The sequence below is a fragment of the Cervus canadensis genome, chromosome 15 (assembly GCF_019320065.1).
Source record: "Cervus canadensis isolate Bull #8, Minnesota chromosome 15, ASM1932006v1, whole genome shotgun sequence".
Classification (NCBI taxonomy): domain Eukaryota; kingdom Metazoa; phylum Chordata; class Mammalia; order Artiodactyla; family Cervidae; genus Cervus; species Cervus canadensis.
Genome location: NC_057400.1, coordinates 45,780,523 through 45,795,087, shown reverse-complemented (window position 1 = coordinate 45,795,087; position 14,565 = coordinate 45,780,523). Strand labels below are relative to the sequence as shown.

The 14,565-nt window shown below is 35.1% G+C and overlaps 1 protein-coding gene across 1 annotated transcript in view; it reads left to right on the top strand.

Moving 5' to 3' along the window:
* Window positions 1-11,908, top strand: part of GALNT3 (polypeptide N-acetylgalactosaminyltransferase 3) — a 53,029-nt gene extending 41,121 nt beyond the window's left edge. The window contains exons 5-11 of the mRNA XM_043487934.1: window positions 38-272; window positions 752-869; window positions 2,311-2,511; window positions 4,550-4,681; window positions 4,881-4,982; window positions 9,927-10,079; window positions 10,809-11,908. Of these exons, the coding sequence (XP_043343869.1) occupies window positions 38-272; window positions 752-869; window positions 2,311-2,511; window positions 4,550-4,681; window positions 4,881-4,982; window positions 9,927-10,079; window positions 10,809-10,931 (1,064 nt within the window). The 3' untranslated portion in view covers window positions 10,932-11,908. The remainder of the gene's footprint in view (window positions 1-37; window positions 273-751; window positions 870-2,310; window positions 2,512-4,549; window positions 4,682-4,880; window positions 4,983-9,926; window positions 10,080-10,808) is intronic.
* Window positions 11,909-14,565: the final 2,657 nt, after the last annotated feature.

Genomic DNA, 14,565 nt, shown 5'->3' with positions numbered 1-14,565 from the left:
GTTTTTCTTGAATTAATTTAAGTTGTATTCTTTCCAGGTGAGTGTTTCTACGGTTGGTTAGAGCCTTTGTTGGCCAGAATAGCTGAGAACTACACTGCTGTCGTGAGCCCAGATATTGCATCCATAGATCTGAACACGTTTGAATTCAACAAACCTTCTCCTTATGGAAGTAACCATAACCGTGGGAATTTTGACTGGAGCCTTTCATTTGGCTGGGAAACACTTCCTGATCATGAGAAGCAAAGAAGGAAGGATGAGACTTACCCAATCAAGTAAGAGGATTACTCTCAAGGTCTTATATATAGTCAGTTGTTTGAATGTCTATGCATTCTTCGTTTTTTACAGTAATTTCCACCAAGGTGATTCACGCTAACAAGAATAAAGAATATTCTGTATGGAAGGCTTAAAAAAGTACTTTATTTATGGACTTGCTTATACATGATGTTACCTAGTAGGAAGTAGAATTAAGTGAGCTCTTACTATGTCTTCCTTATAATCATTACTTAAGAATCTTTAAGCTTAGTTCAAAGACAAAATAATTTTGCTCTGCTAGGGAAGGATACTTACCATAGTTCCTCTCCATCCCCCAGAACTTGACTTTGAAGATAGCATTTTTAGTTTCTATTAATCTGTATAAAGCCTTGAGATTGTAATCTCTCTTTATTTGTAAATTTGATTCAGTTGCTCTTAAAATAGTTCTTTTTTTCTTATTTGGTTGTATAACAAAGTTTGACAATGGATTATTTTTCAGAACACCCACTTTTGCAGGAGGCCTTTTTTCCATATCAAAAGACTATTTTGAATATATTGGAACTTATGATGAAGAAATGGAAATTTGGGGAGGTGAAAATATAGAAATGTCTTTCAGAGTAAGTTTATAAATATAGCTCACATACTAAACAATGAAACATATATTTCTAGTTGGCTGATACAGATTATCATAGATGTATGTAGTCTTTACTTTTTGTGCTTTCTTAATGTCAGAAATTTTAGAATCAATATATTTTCTTTTAAAATGTAGCTTAATATATTTATTCATTGCTGCCAGTGTAACAAGAGGAGTCAGTTAAATGCTTGTGTCCAGGCACTAACCCCAATTAATGCACTTGTAGCTACTGAATTCCAGCCAAGATAAATATAATTAAATCTAGTGCTTCAGGAAATTGGTTGACTATCAAGGGAGTCAGAATGGAAAAACATTTACATATAATTTTAAAGAACATTGGATTTAACTCTTTGGATTAAATGAGCTTTTTTCCTATACCTATTAAAAGTTAATATGAGAAATAAAGCTTTTAGATCTCTATATGTATGTATTTGATATCATGAGTTCAGTTTCTTCAATAGCTTTGTCATTCATTTCTCATCACTTAGGCTGGAATGTAGTAGAAAAAGAACTGAACTAACAGTTGGAAGTTTTAAGTTTTGGCTCTGGTTTCATCATATAATGGCAATGATTATCTTAGCCAAGTTTGAGTGGCTTAAGGGCAGGGGTCTTGTTTTATTCATTTGAATATTCCCAGCCCCCAGCACACATTGGATCTCAAGCACAGTTGAACTGAACACATCACTAAGCTTTCTCACTTGCTTAAAAGAGAGAATGTGATCACTGCCCTAATATTAGCACATACATGACATTTAGATTTTTCATTTATGGCAGAACAGATTGTCAAGACATCTAAGTGAATAGGTACTGATTTAGCAATTTGCCATTTTATTTAGAGTTAAAGCAAATAAGTTTTTTTGACCCTCTTAAATGGCATGGTATTTTTTAATATATATAATGTTTATATATATATATATATATATACACAAAGTTTAATAGGTTGTGCTTTGGAATAATGATTGTCTGGAATTGTTTTCTTGATCACAAAATTGAATGTACAAGAGGTAGAGTTTGGCCCCACTTACTCCAACTCTGCTGTGGAAGTCAAATGCAGAAGAGCCTTTGGTCTTCTGTGGATACTAGAGAACTTGCATATTTTTTGACCAAAAAAAAAAAAAAAAAGAAATTTCAGAATTTATTTTTGTGAGCAATCTGAAATCACTATTTTGTTAAGGTAATTTCTGAAAATATGTTTACTTTTTTTGTCGCTAGTGTCTGTACCACCTAATGATAGTTCTTTATCTTTAAGAACTTAGGTTGAATTGGCAGGGAACAGAGAAAGCTGTAAACAGAGAGAAAAGAGAAAGCTGTTTGTAAAGCTGTAATATATCTCTTGTTTTTATTAGTATCTTAAAGGTGAACTTAAAAGCAACACTGATTTTCCTAAAATACTGTAAATTTAAACAAATATCATTAATTATCAGGTATGGCAATGTGGTGGGCAGTTGGAGATTATGCCTTGCTCTGTTGTTGGACATGTTTTTCGCAGCAAAAGTCCTCATACCTTCCCAAAAGGCACTCAGGTGATTGCTCGCAACCAAGTTCGCCTTGCAGAAGTCTGGATGGATGAATACAAGGAAATATTTTATAGGAGAAACACAGATGCAGCAAAAATTGTTAAACAAGTAAGTTAGAACTAAACAATTGCAATAAAAATCCACAGCAAGTTCACATGTTCTTGGACTTGTTTGAATCAAGTATAAAATATTTTTTAAGAAATTATTTTTGAAGCTGGTCTTTTTAACTCAAAAATATATAATTTACTGATGCCAGTTTTCTCTCTCTACTCTCTCTTTTTTTTTTTTAAAGTCAAGTAAACTGCATTTAAAACCTGAGGCAATATATAGCAGAAACCAATGCAATATTGTAAAGCAATTTCTTCCAATTAAAAATAATTTTTTTAATTGAGGCATTCTACTTGATGTTACTTTTTTTTAACATGAAAGATATTTAGTTTTTGTGACTGCTTTGGTTCAATATTTTACCTAATGAAAATAAGATTAAGTGGAACTGCTTTCAACTGGTTTAGGTGATGTGATTAATTCCTGAATCAAGGTGCTAAGTGGCATTTTGAATTAGAGAGAGACAGTGTCAGATGTGGCAGAATAAACCAAGATATCAAGCTTTTTTGTTTCCAGTTCTGGCTCCACTACTTTCTGGAAGGGTGACTTTGGCAAAGCCTCTTGAAACTGTAAAATGGTCATGGTACTTTATAGGGTGATTAGCAGGTTGGCCAGACATGGAATGTATGCTCCACCACATTTCTTCCTCCCCTTCCCTGTCTTGATATAAAATACTTACCTGTCTCCCAAAACAGCTGTGAAATAAGGAAATAAGTGCTAACAAATGCACGGCAGTATGGTTGCTACTGACCGGTCCTAGATTAAAGCTCTGTAGAATCATCATGCCTAATGCATTTAGAATTGAGTCCCAACAGTTTCAATATTGGATGTGGTAACTAAACTAGACAGTTGAAGGACATGCTTTGGTAAATGGCATCCAATTCTTTGTAAGAAGCCGTGCCGATGTGCAAGGAAGTATATATTGGGATTAAAGTGCATCAACACCTTGGATGTCATAAAGATCTGGTTACCTCATTTGTCTTTTTCTCTGGTCTCTGGTCACTCCTTATAACATGCCAGTACCAAGCAGAATCAGAGCCCTAGTGGACTGGATTGCTAGCCCTTCACCCGGGGCCACCAACACAAGTGGGCAGTTTGTATACTGTACAAGGTGCTTGGCTAAGCAGGCGAGTGGATACTACATACAGCTATGATTTCTTGTCACCCAAAAAGTGGCAAGTGACCCAGAAAACCAGTTTTTACCTAGGGCAAATAGACCTACATGATAAAATATATAAGCTACCCAGAAGTCTTTTAGAGTTTCCTGCCTTTTGCTAAGACCCCTGGGTTCAAAACACTGAAGTTGGCACAGAAAATATTTTTGTTAGTTGAACTGATAAGCTTGAGTATTTACTTTTTCACCTATCTAGGTACTCATAATTTTTCTTTAAAATTTTGCCTATATCAAATACCTTTTCAATTTAGAAGTGCTTTAAAAAATATCTTCTTATTCCTTTTTAAATAAGATAAGGGGATATAAAATACAGTTGATTAAAAACTTGACTTCTTCTACTAAAACATTTTTATTGTTAGAATATCATTAGAAGATATTATTAGGAGTAAATGACACCCTTAAAACTAGAAAAAAATATTCCCAAAGTATGAAAATTATTATTATCTTTGTGGTCTTGACTGGAGAAGAGATTACATTGTACACTGGTGCTGTTTCTCACACCTCACTTTATAGACCACTTCAGTATATAAAACTAGGATACATTTCGAATGTCCCCACTACCATTTTTTGCTTTCAGCATTTCATTTAGGATCTCTGTACCATGAAAGAGGTTTGTGGCACAAAGGAAGAATAAAATAGCACAAGGTCAGCATTGCAGTGGTCCTTGATTCTCTTTGAAGCCAGAAGTGAGCAGCCAGGCATACTTGTTGCCTGAATGAGTGGTGACTATAGTTAAATTGCATATTACATTTTGGCCCAGAATTTTTTTTTAAAAGACCTAAATGTAAATACAAATAATAGCATTTGAAGTATTTTATCAGTGCTGTTTTAATTAAGCATTCCCCTTCACTTCTCATCTTCCTCCAGAAATCATTTGGTGATCTTTCAAAAAGATTTGAAATAAAGCACCGCCTTCAGTGTAAAAATTTTACGTGGTATCTGAACAATATTTATCCAGAAGTGTATGTGCCAGACCTTAATCCTGTTATATCTGGATATGTGAGTATTTTCCTGTTCCTTTTTACTTGGTATACTCTTTGCCACCAATATTTATGTGGTTTAAGAAAAATTGCTATAATACTTTCTGGTTTATTGCTTTTGAGATTTTTACGTTAACACCACTTTCAGAAATTAGTTGAGAAAATATATAAACCACATAGATTTTTAAAAAATTTATAACTTGAAAATTTCCCTTTAGATTAAAAGTGTTGGTCAGCCTCTATGTCTGGATGTTGGAGAGAATAACCAAGGAGGCAAACCATTGATTCTGTATACGTGTCATGGACTTGGGGGAAATCAGGTGAGCACCGCACAAAAAATCCTGCCTTTTCTTTAGTACCTGCAACCTCAAGTAAGTTCTTACATGTCTTTCAGAACCCATAAATCAATTTCATGTTCAGGTAAACTGGTATGTGAAATACTTTTAGAGTAAGTTAGGCAATTAATATTGAAATTGCAGAGTACTTTATTTTGATTTTCACTCTACCTCTGAAAACAGTTTGATGTTGCTTACCCATTCAGTAGAAAGGCAAATGAGAATATAATAGAATAATGCCATCTGAAATAAAAATAACAAAAACAGGATCTTCTGTGTGAACCTTTAAGGTTGCATGACTATTAGCAGGTGATTTTGCTAAATTATACATAAAGGCTATGCTTAACTGGATTAGACAGTGAATAATATCATGTTCATACTGTACTTTTGTGGGCCACAATATTATCTCAACAGATTTTTTTTTTTTAATGTATGTTCTTGATTCTCCTTGATTGGTGACATCTCTGCTTGTTACTACCCTTTTACTGTTTTACTAGTTAAGACTAAAATGTCATATGTCACTATGGATAGAGAACATATTAAAATATTATTTCTAGGTTTTAGCTTCCTTTTCTTGCCTTTTACAAGTTAATTCCTGGAAGATTAGACTCTTTCTCTCTGTTGTTAATTCAACAAATTCACTAAGTGACCCCTGCATACCAGGTACTCTGCTGGGTTCAAGCAATTTAGATTCCAGCTCCTTCAGGAAATCACTGTTTCAAAACTGGCATTTAGAGTCAGGATGGTCAGGTCTGGGATAAAGCTTTCAGAGTGCTCTGGGGGTATGGAGGAGGGCATCTGAATTAGGGTGTCCATACATTTGCCTGGGAAAGGTGACATCTGGGAACATTTTTTGAAAGGTACACATAGGGGTTAGTGAAGTAGCTGGTGGGAGTGAGAACAGATTGTCCTAAGGAGAGGAGCTGGTATGTGTTTTGGGGGAGGGCAGGGTTGAAAGTGTTTTGGTATAGAGTCCAAGATGTGCATAGAGGATTTTCACAGTATTATTAATGAATACTCATGATGCCCTGTGTTAACAGGACGGGACTTTGATGATATCAATTTGAAGAAGAAAGGGTCAGTTTATCTCCTGGTCCACATACTTCCATGTTTTTCTACTTAGCCTCAGTTTAATCCAGTTCCAATGCTTACTCATCCAAACCAATCAATCTACTTACTGAAGGTAGATGATGCTGATGCCCAAAAGCTATAGGTAGTGAATAGGATCCATTGCTTGATGGTTAGATATAGTTCTGAAATAGGATGGAGATACACACAGATATATACAGACTTACATGTATGTACATATACATCGATGTATGGGTATACACATTGCTATTTTGAAATTTCCCTACACACTATATTTTAAAAGAAAAAATAATTATACAAATAGTTGCCTTCTTTTGGAAATAACATGGGCCTATCCAAGTAAAAATTAAGGTTTGGAGCAATGAGAAATATTTCTTCATTTGTAAAAATCTTACCATTAAATGTGTGTGTGCGTGCTCAGTCGTATCTGTTTTGCAACCCCATGGACTGCAGCTGCCAGGTTCCTCTATCCATGGAATTTTCCAGGCAAGAATACTGGAGTGGATTGCCATTTCCTTTTTTAGGGTACCTTCCCAATCTGGTCATCAACCCGTGTCTCTTAAGTCTCCTGTATTGGTAGGCAGGTTCTTTACCACTAAGTGTAAATATTTATAAATTTATTTCAGGCTTCTTATAGCATTACATCTCTTTTACCATAAAAATTGAGGATATATTTTATACACTGTTCTGTTTTTCTCCTATCATTGCCATAAAGATATTTTTATAGTTCTGTCTCTAAAATAATTTTAAAATTTTAAATAGCATGGGGGCATCTTTTAGAAATTTTGGAGTGGTTAAATAACTCACATATTCTTTCAACAAGTATTTGTTTGACAGAGTCTATAATGTAACTCACATACTCTTATAGTAGTGAAGAAGACCAAGTCTCTCTCTTGTGAAGCTTGTATTCTAAATGGAAAGGAAAAAATAAATATGTAATTTTAGGTACAAATAAAAATAAAATAGGGTAGGGAAATAATACATGTGTGGGGTTAGTTATTTTCAGAGGTTCAGGAAGACCTCATTGAGAAGGTGACCTTAGCCTGGAAGCCTGAAGGAGTTAGGAGAGAAACCGTGTCCTAGGAGGAGAGCATCTTGGCAGAGGGACCCAAGGCCAGCGGCAGGTAAATGGAGCAGACACAAAGCCAGTGTGGCTGGAGTAGAGTGGTCCAGGAAAAGAGGGTGGAAAATGAGGTCAGAGACATGGGTTAGGGGCCTGCTCATATTAGCACTTTGCTGGCCACGTTAAGAACATGGATTTAATCCCCAGTGTGACAGAAGCCACCTGAGGATTTTGAGTGGAAGAATAATATTTTCTGGTTTATATCTTAAGAAGATAACTCTGGCTTCTATTGCCCTGACATGGCCATTGATTTTATTTTGATTTACGTACTTTAAATGTTATTTTCATTCAAGCACTGCATTTAAACTATTTTGGGAATTGTAGTTCCTTGAGTGGTAGATGTTTCTGAGATATCATCTAACTCGGTCATTTCCTCAGGCTTCCTTCTACTCTCTTGACTAATGATATTTTTTTGTAGCAGAAAACTCCATTGTAGTGGTATTTGAATATGCCAAGTGAAAAATAAGTATTTTGATTATGTGACTAAATTGACTAAATACTGGTGTAGTGCAGAGTGGTTTAATCCATTACCACTTTGTTACACAAGGCCTTGCTTCTTCCCCTTTCTCTTCTGGTGCATTTGTCCTGTTTCTAAGTGAAAGTCTCTCCAGTGTTCTCAGCTAGCTGATTACATACTCTTTAGCTGTCTAAGTATCTTCAACTATTTTCCACTCCTTATAACTTCCCTTTTAATGTTTTTTTTTTAAAAATATTATGAGTGAAGTAAAGTACTGGTCAGCCTTTTTCATCATCATTGAGGTCCTAAAGTTTATCTTTTTTAAAGCACAGCCAGAATGTTGTTTTCATGATCTAAACCCATTTTATTTCAATCTGAAGAAAGAAAGTCTTCTTTCTTTCATTCTGAAGAGCTTTCAGTCTCCATCTGAAGAGCTTTCAGTCTCTATCTGAAGAGCTATCAGTTATAAAAATGGCTGATATTGTATTTGTGGAAGGAGATAAATTAAGCATGAGGCTAAGGCCAGGGGAACTCAAGATTAATTCAGCTAATGTTTGTGGAGTGCCTACTCTAATCCACGTAAAGGGTTTAGAACAGTCTCTGCCTAGCACATAATAAGGGCTCAATAAATATTAGTGCTAAGACTAATTACTTCACTATTGAAAATCAATTATGTTCACTCATTTTCTCTTTGGAATGTCAACATTATGAAATATTTGATTTATAATGGATGTCATTACTGGATACACTGCCTGACTGTGGTCTACAGTGAAGTCAGCTAGCTACACCCATAATTCTAATAGAGTGCTGTGGAAGTTGTCTCTGATGATTCTGGGAACCCTGAGGAGAGTGTAAGTTTGTGTACAGGACAAGTACAGGGAAAACTAAAGAAGCAAGGTAATATTGGAGTTGACTTTTGAAGCATCAAAGGGAGTTAGCTAGGCAGAAAAGCATCCAGGAAGGTATTCCAGGGAGAGCACCATAAAGCAAAGTCTTGGGGTTGTGGATACACATGTCCTGCTTTGGTAGAATTGTGTGAAAGGAACAGAGTGCATAACTGGGACAGTGGTTGGTTAAGATTGAAAGAGGAAGATTTCACATACCAGTGAAGAAGGATGGGCTTTATCTCAGCAACAGTAGTGATTCACTTGAGCGGGGAACGTAAGGGATCAAATCTATGTTACAAAAGACAAACTGGCAGCAGATCGGATTGTGTTATAGGAGCAGAAGTTGGAGGTACATGTGGAGGTGTTGCAGTAGAGATTTTGATGCCTGAACAAGAGAAGTGAGGGTGTGGAAGTAAGGATGGGTAGGATGGTAACATCTGAGAGTAAGATTGAGAAAGACTACGGAGCTAATTAATTGGATATTTGGAGAGAGAGAAGCATCGATAATAGTAACAATAGCTAAAAATGAATTGAATGCTTACCACATCCAGTTACTGGTCTAAATGTTTTACACATATTAACTCGTTTATAGTCATAACCCTATGTGTGCACTTGTGTGCTAAGTAGCTGTAGTCATGTCCAACTATTTATGACCCTATGAACTGTAGCCCGCCAGACTCCTCTGTCCATGGGATTTTCCAGGCAAGAATACTGAAGTGGGTTGCCATGCCCTTTCCCGACCCAGAGATAGAACCATGTTTCTTACCTCTCCTGCATTGGCAGGTGGGTTCTTTGCCATTAGCGCCACCTAGGAGCTATGAAATTACCTTTTACAGGCAAGGGAACTGAGGCATGAAAAACTCCTCCCCCCACCCCACCTTTTTTTTTTGGCCATGACGTGAGGGTCGCAGGATCTTAATTCCCCAGCCAGGGACTTAACCTGGGCCACTGCAGTGAAGTGCCTAACCCCTGGACCATCAGGGAATTCCCAAGAGTACTATGTTTAAATACTACTAGTTTAAATGAAAGTACTATTGAGACGAATAAGAGGGAATGAACACTTGTTGGGAGAAAAAGGAATGATGGGCTTGCTAAAAGTTTCCAGGCTCTTTTCTATGGCATACCGGTTCTAGCCTCCATCCTACCTGATAGCATCCAGTTTCTGACATGGGGAGGAAGATAGTACCATCTTAATTAAGTAACTATTGGTGATAGGCTGGAGAAAGGACACAATCTTTTCTGTTCCCCAAACTCAGTTTGTAATTATGATACCTATTGTTCAGTGAGTTGCTAATTTTTTTTTTATTTGCTGGCAATTTTGCAACTGAGGATATAGGGTGCTTTTGTCAATAACAGCATTCTTCCTTTCACAGTACTTTGAATATTCTGCCCAACATGAAATTCGGCATAACATCCAGAAGGAATTATGTCTTCATGCTGCTCAAGGTGTTGTTCAGCTGAAGGCATGTGTCTACAAAGGTCACAAAACAGTTGCCGCTGGAGAACAGATATGGGAGATCCAGAAGGTACCTCAGTGCAGTTAATTCACCCCTTTATATAATTATTCTGAGTAGCTCTATTGATTATCTGGGAAAATATATGAAACAGTACATTAATGTTATCCATCAGAATTTCTCTGTCTTTGTTAACTTTGTTATTATGTATCTCTACCCTATGTTAAGAAAGAAGGTATCAATGTAAATACTCTTAGAGCAGAATGATTGTAAAATATCTTAGAGCATGATTTATGCAGATAACTTTCTGTGGATTATTAATAATAGTTGTTCATATTTGTTTTTCTGGAGTTTCTTATAATGCTTCTTGTAACAGTCATACTTTTCTTACTTAAACTGATACTTTCCTTCCCAATTTTTGTACTTTTTCATGAATCTAGAATTGAGGGAATATGTGAAAGGTGATTTTTTTTTTTCCCCTTGTTTTTAAGTATATGTTTTAAAGCTTAGCTGGAAACTTGCAATTCTTACCTGCACATTGATTTTGTGTAATATTAGAACATTTTCTATAGTACCTTCTCTGAATTGAACATTGGTGGCATAAATTGCGTTGCCTACACCAAAAACCAACAAGATTTTATCAGACATAGTAAATCTTAGAAACATTAAAAGTTAAGAATGGTATATATTTATTCTGTCAAGTCTACCTTAGGCTTCCATGAGACCTTGAAATGTGTTTATCTTTCTCAGTTAACTCTGAGTCTTGAAACTTAATGTCTGTTTTATTTCTTTTTATTCTAGGACCAACTTCTGTATAATCCATTCTTTAAGATGTGCCTTTCAGCAAGTGGAGAGCATCCAAGCTTAGTGTCATGCAATCCATCAGACTCACTCCAAAAATGGATTTTTAACCAAAATGATTAAGTGTTCCTTAAAATTAAGGAGTTGAAAAAGGAGATATTCTTTCTCATAAAACTGTGACTAGGCATACACTGTAGTTTTTGAAAATTATGCAAAAGCAGCTAATTGTAACTTATTCCAAGTGCATTTTTTTCTTATTTATATCTTAAAATGTCTATGTAGCACTGCTACAGAAATCCCTTAAGTTTCCATCTCAAAGCACAATAACTAGTAATACCAAAGACTATTTTGAAATGTCCAGATGTAGAGGAAGAGAAGTTTACAGTATGATGAAAATAATTTTTCCAGTAAAGTGATGTTTGTGTGCTTTGTATGCTTGAGAATATGCATAGCTACATCCACACACTCACAATTTAAGATATTTCTTCTAGTTTTTTGGGGGGGAGGGAGAAAGATTTGATACTGTATTTTTTTAACATAGAAATGGATCAATGAAGGTCAAAAGTTGGCCTTTGTGTAAAACCAGGAAATTTTTTATAGATCTAGAATTTATTATATAAAAATGCAGGTAAACTTTTTTTTTTTTTGCATTTTGTTAACTTATCTGTCAAATGTTTCCTTAAACATGAAATTAAATAAATAAGGAGAAAACTATTTTTAACACTTCAATTTCTTGACAAATTTTAAAATATTTTTTAGTCTGAAGTCTACTTGATTTAAAACACTGAAGTCTTCTTTAAAAGACTTTTTAAAAAATAACTATACTGTGTGTTTTCCCAAAGAAATAAAAAAAAAATCTCTAAGTTGCTCTATGTTAAAAAGGTGTCTTTTTCCCTTCTGTTAGTCTTTTTTTCCTACCAAAATTCACTAATCTTGAATGTTTATGAAATTGAGTTTCAGATGCAGAATACTTGACTCATTTAAAGTTAAATTTTGTTTGTTACCGATTCAATTGTAGATTGTCTTTGCAATGAAATTTTTCACCAAAAACCTTATTTCTATCTATGGAAAATACAATAAAACCAATTTTTATCACTATTATAAAGGATTTGATTTCAGTTTATTTATTTTTTGGATAAAATATATAATTGATAATAGGGGAAGCATGAATTTTGTATACTGAATTTCTAAGCATCAATTGCAGAGTCATCAGATATTCTTAAGGGAAAAAAACTTAATAATAGCAATGGCATAAAAATGGGAAATGGAGAAGATTCTGTGTTAGATATTTAGAAAAATTTTTACTAATTTCTGGTAACTTTTCTTGAGTATATGATAACTATTTGGTGTGTGATGCTTACATGGAAGACTTAACAATTTTTGGTGATTCTATATATAGGTCCTTCTATTCTTATTGAAGAAGTAAAATATGATTGGCTTCATTTTTAAACCTGGCTTCAATTGTGCATAGACTTCCCTGGTGGCTCAGGTGGTAAAGCGTCTGTCTATAATGCAGGAGACCTGGGTTCGATCCCTAGGTCGGGAAGATTCCCTGGAGAAGGAAACAGCAACCCACTCCAGTACTCTTGCCTAGAAAATCCAATGCACGGAGGAGCTTGGTGCTGGCTACTGTCCATGGGGTTGCAAAGAGTCAGGCACGACTGAGCGACTTCACTTTCTTTCAGTTGTGCATAAGAGAATATTTTAAAATTATTAGCCCGGTCTTCTCATTGTACTTTGAACTTACATTAAAAAAAAACCCTGCACTCTTTATTATAATACCAACTTTTATTTCAATTCAACTGATAATTTATTGTGGGTTTAACTTTGTGCCAGAAATTATGGTAGGCATGTTGCCTTTAAGCCTAGGTCTTATGCAGCAGAAAGACAGATCATTTTGAAATAGCACAGTGCGTGACATTATGATGTTATATGTTATGATGCAAATGACAGCTCACTATTCATAGTGAATATTTCTTTACTTTAATAAATACTTTAATACTTTAAAAGTATTGAAGTATTACTTTACTTTAAAATATTACTTTATTTTACTTTAAAATATTTCTTTAATAAGTACTTTAATACTTTTAATACTTTAAAAAGCATGACTTTTTCTAATACAATATGTATTGTGAAATATACACTAGAGCCCACACACATGCACTCTTGCTGTTTCTCAGTCTGTTAACTCCAGAGTAAACATCCAGGAGCACAGACTGCTCTTGGAGCTCATTGTATCTCACAAAACCAAACAAATCCCCAAAGGGACTTGATAAACTATGAGCTTAAGTAAAACACATTTAAAAAAACAAATCTGAGCTCCCTCTGTGTATCAGTCATTTATCATCATGTTAAGACCCAACCAAAAATCTATTTAGGTTAATTTTAATATAATTTCATTAAATGCATTCAAAGGGAGAGTCCTTTCTACCTGATTTGGGAGCCTCAGGCTGTTGCTCAAGTGTCATATAATTCATTTCATTAGGAATTTGCCCTTAAAGGAGAGGATAGTATCTTTTAAAATCTGAATTTTGAAACAAGGCTAGCAGGAAATTATTTCTCAAGACTTCCTGTCATCTATCCGAGAGATTTGGATGCACTGAAGTGTGAAACTGTGGAACTTTTGCTCAACATGAAGCTACCTTGGAAATGATGTAATGGCTGCAGAAGACCCGGTATGTTGCCTTTTTTCCAGAGGACTAAACCTGCTCAGGTCAATCTGATGCGTGTAAAGTCATGACATGACCATACAATTAACCACAGTAGAAAATAGTGAAGTCGCTCAGTCGTGTCCGTCTCTTCGCAACCCCATGGACTGTAGCCGACCAGGCTTCTCCGTTCATGGGATTTTCCAGGCAAGGGTACTGGAGCGGGTTGCCATTTCCTAATAAGCAGTACACTAAAATTGCCTATTACTACAACTGACAACGACGATGAAGTTTTAAGTTCCTACATTGACAGATGTGGCCTTACTCTTGATAGACAGTTAAGTTAAATACTATGTAAACCATCAAAATATAAGTACAAAAAGATAGGAGCTACAATTTTTGAGACAATAAAGTTGAATGCTTTGCAGAAACTAGAAAAAGTCAAATTATTTTTTAAAAAAACACTGCCAAGTTATGTGTGGATAAGAATTATAAAAGAGAAAACAAAAATTAAATTGCATCACAATTGATTGCATCACAATTGATCTAGAGAAAGCAAAACGAAATATCCTCAGATGATGCATTTTTAGTGTGGTTATGCAGAAAAGATGTTGCATAATTCTCATAAGCTAATTCACATCCTTTTAATGTTTCTTGTATACCACTCTGTTAATTCCTGAATATAATTTTTCATTTATTTCTCTAAGAATATTAATAGATTTAACATTTTTGTGTTTACATCTACTGTATTGACAGTTTCCTATGAGCTATATTTTCCCATATTGTTTTGCTTTCTGCGTTTCATAATGGCTACTCTCCTTAAATGTCTGATGCTTCTTTATTGTCTGTTTAACAGAGGATCATTGAATACTTACTGGAAAATTCGCCAGTATGGGGAGGGCTTGTTGGCTGTAGTCTTTCCCATTATATGACCTTATTGGGGTTCCTGCACTGTGAAACAAAATGACTGTTTAGATCCCAAGAGAAGAAGCTTCTGGTCACCTTCCTGGAGGGAATAGACGGAAATGTCATTGGGAGAAGAAGGCTGGGGGTATATTTTCAATGCAGGACTCCTGTCCTCAGCTGCGCTTTGAGTTCCCTGTTTCAGA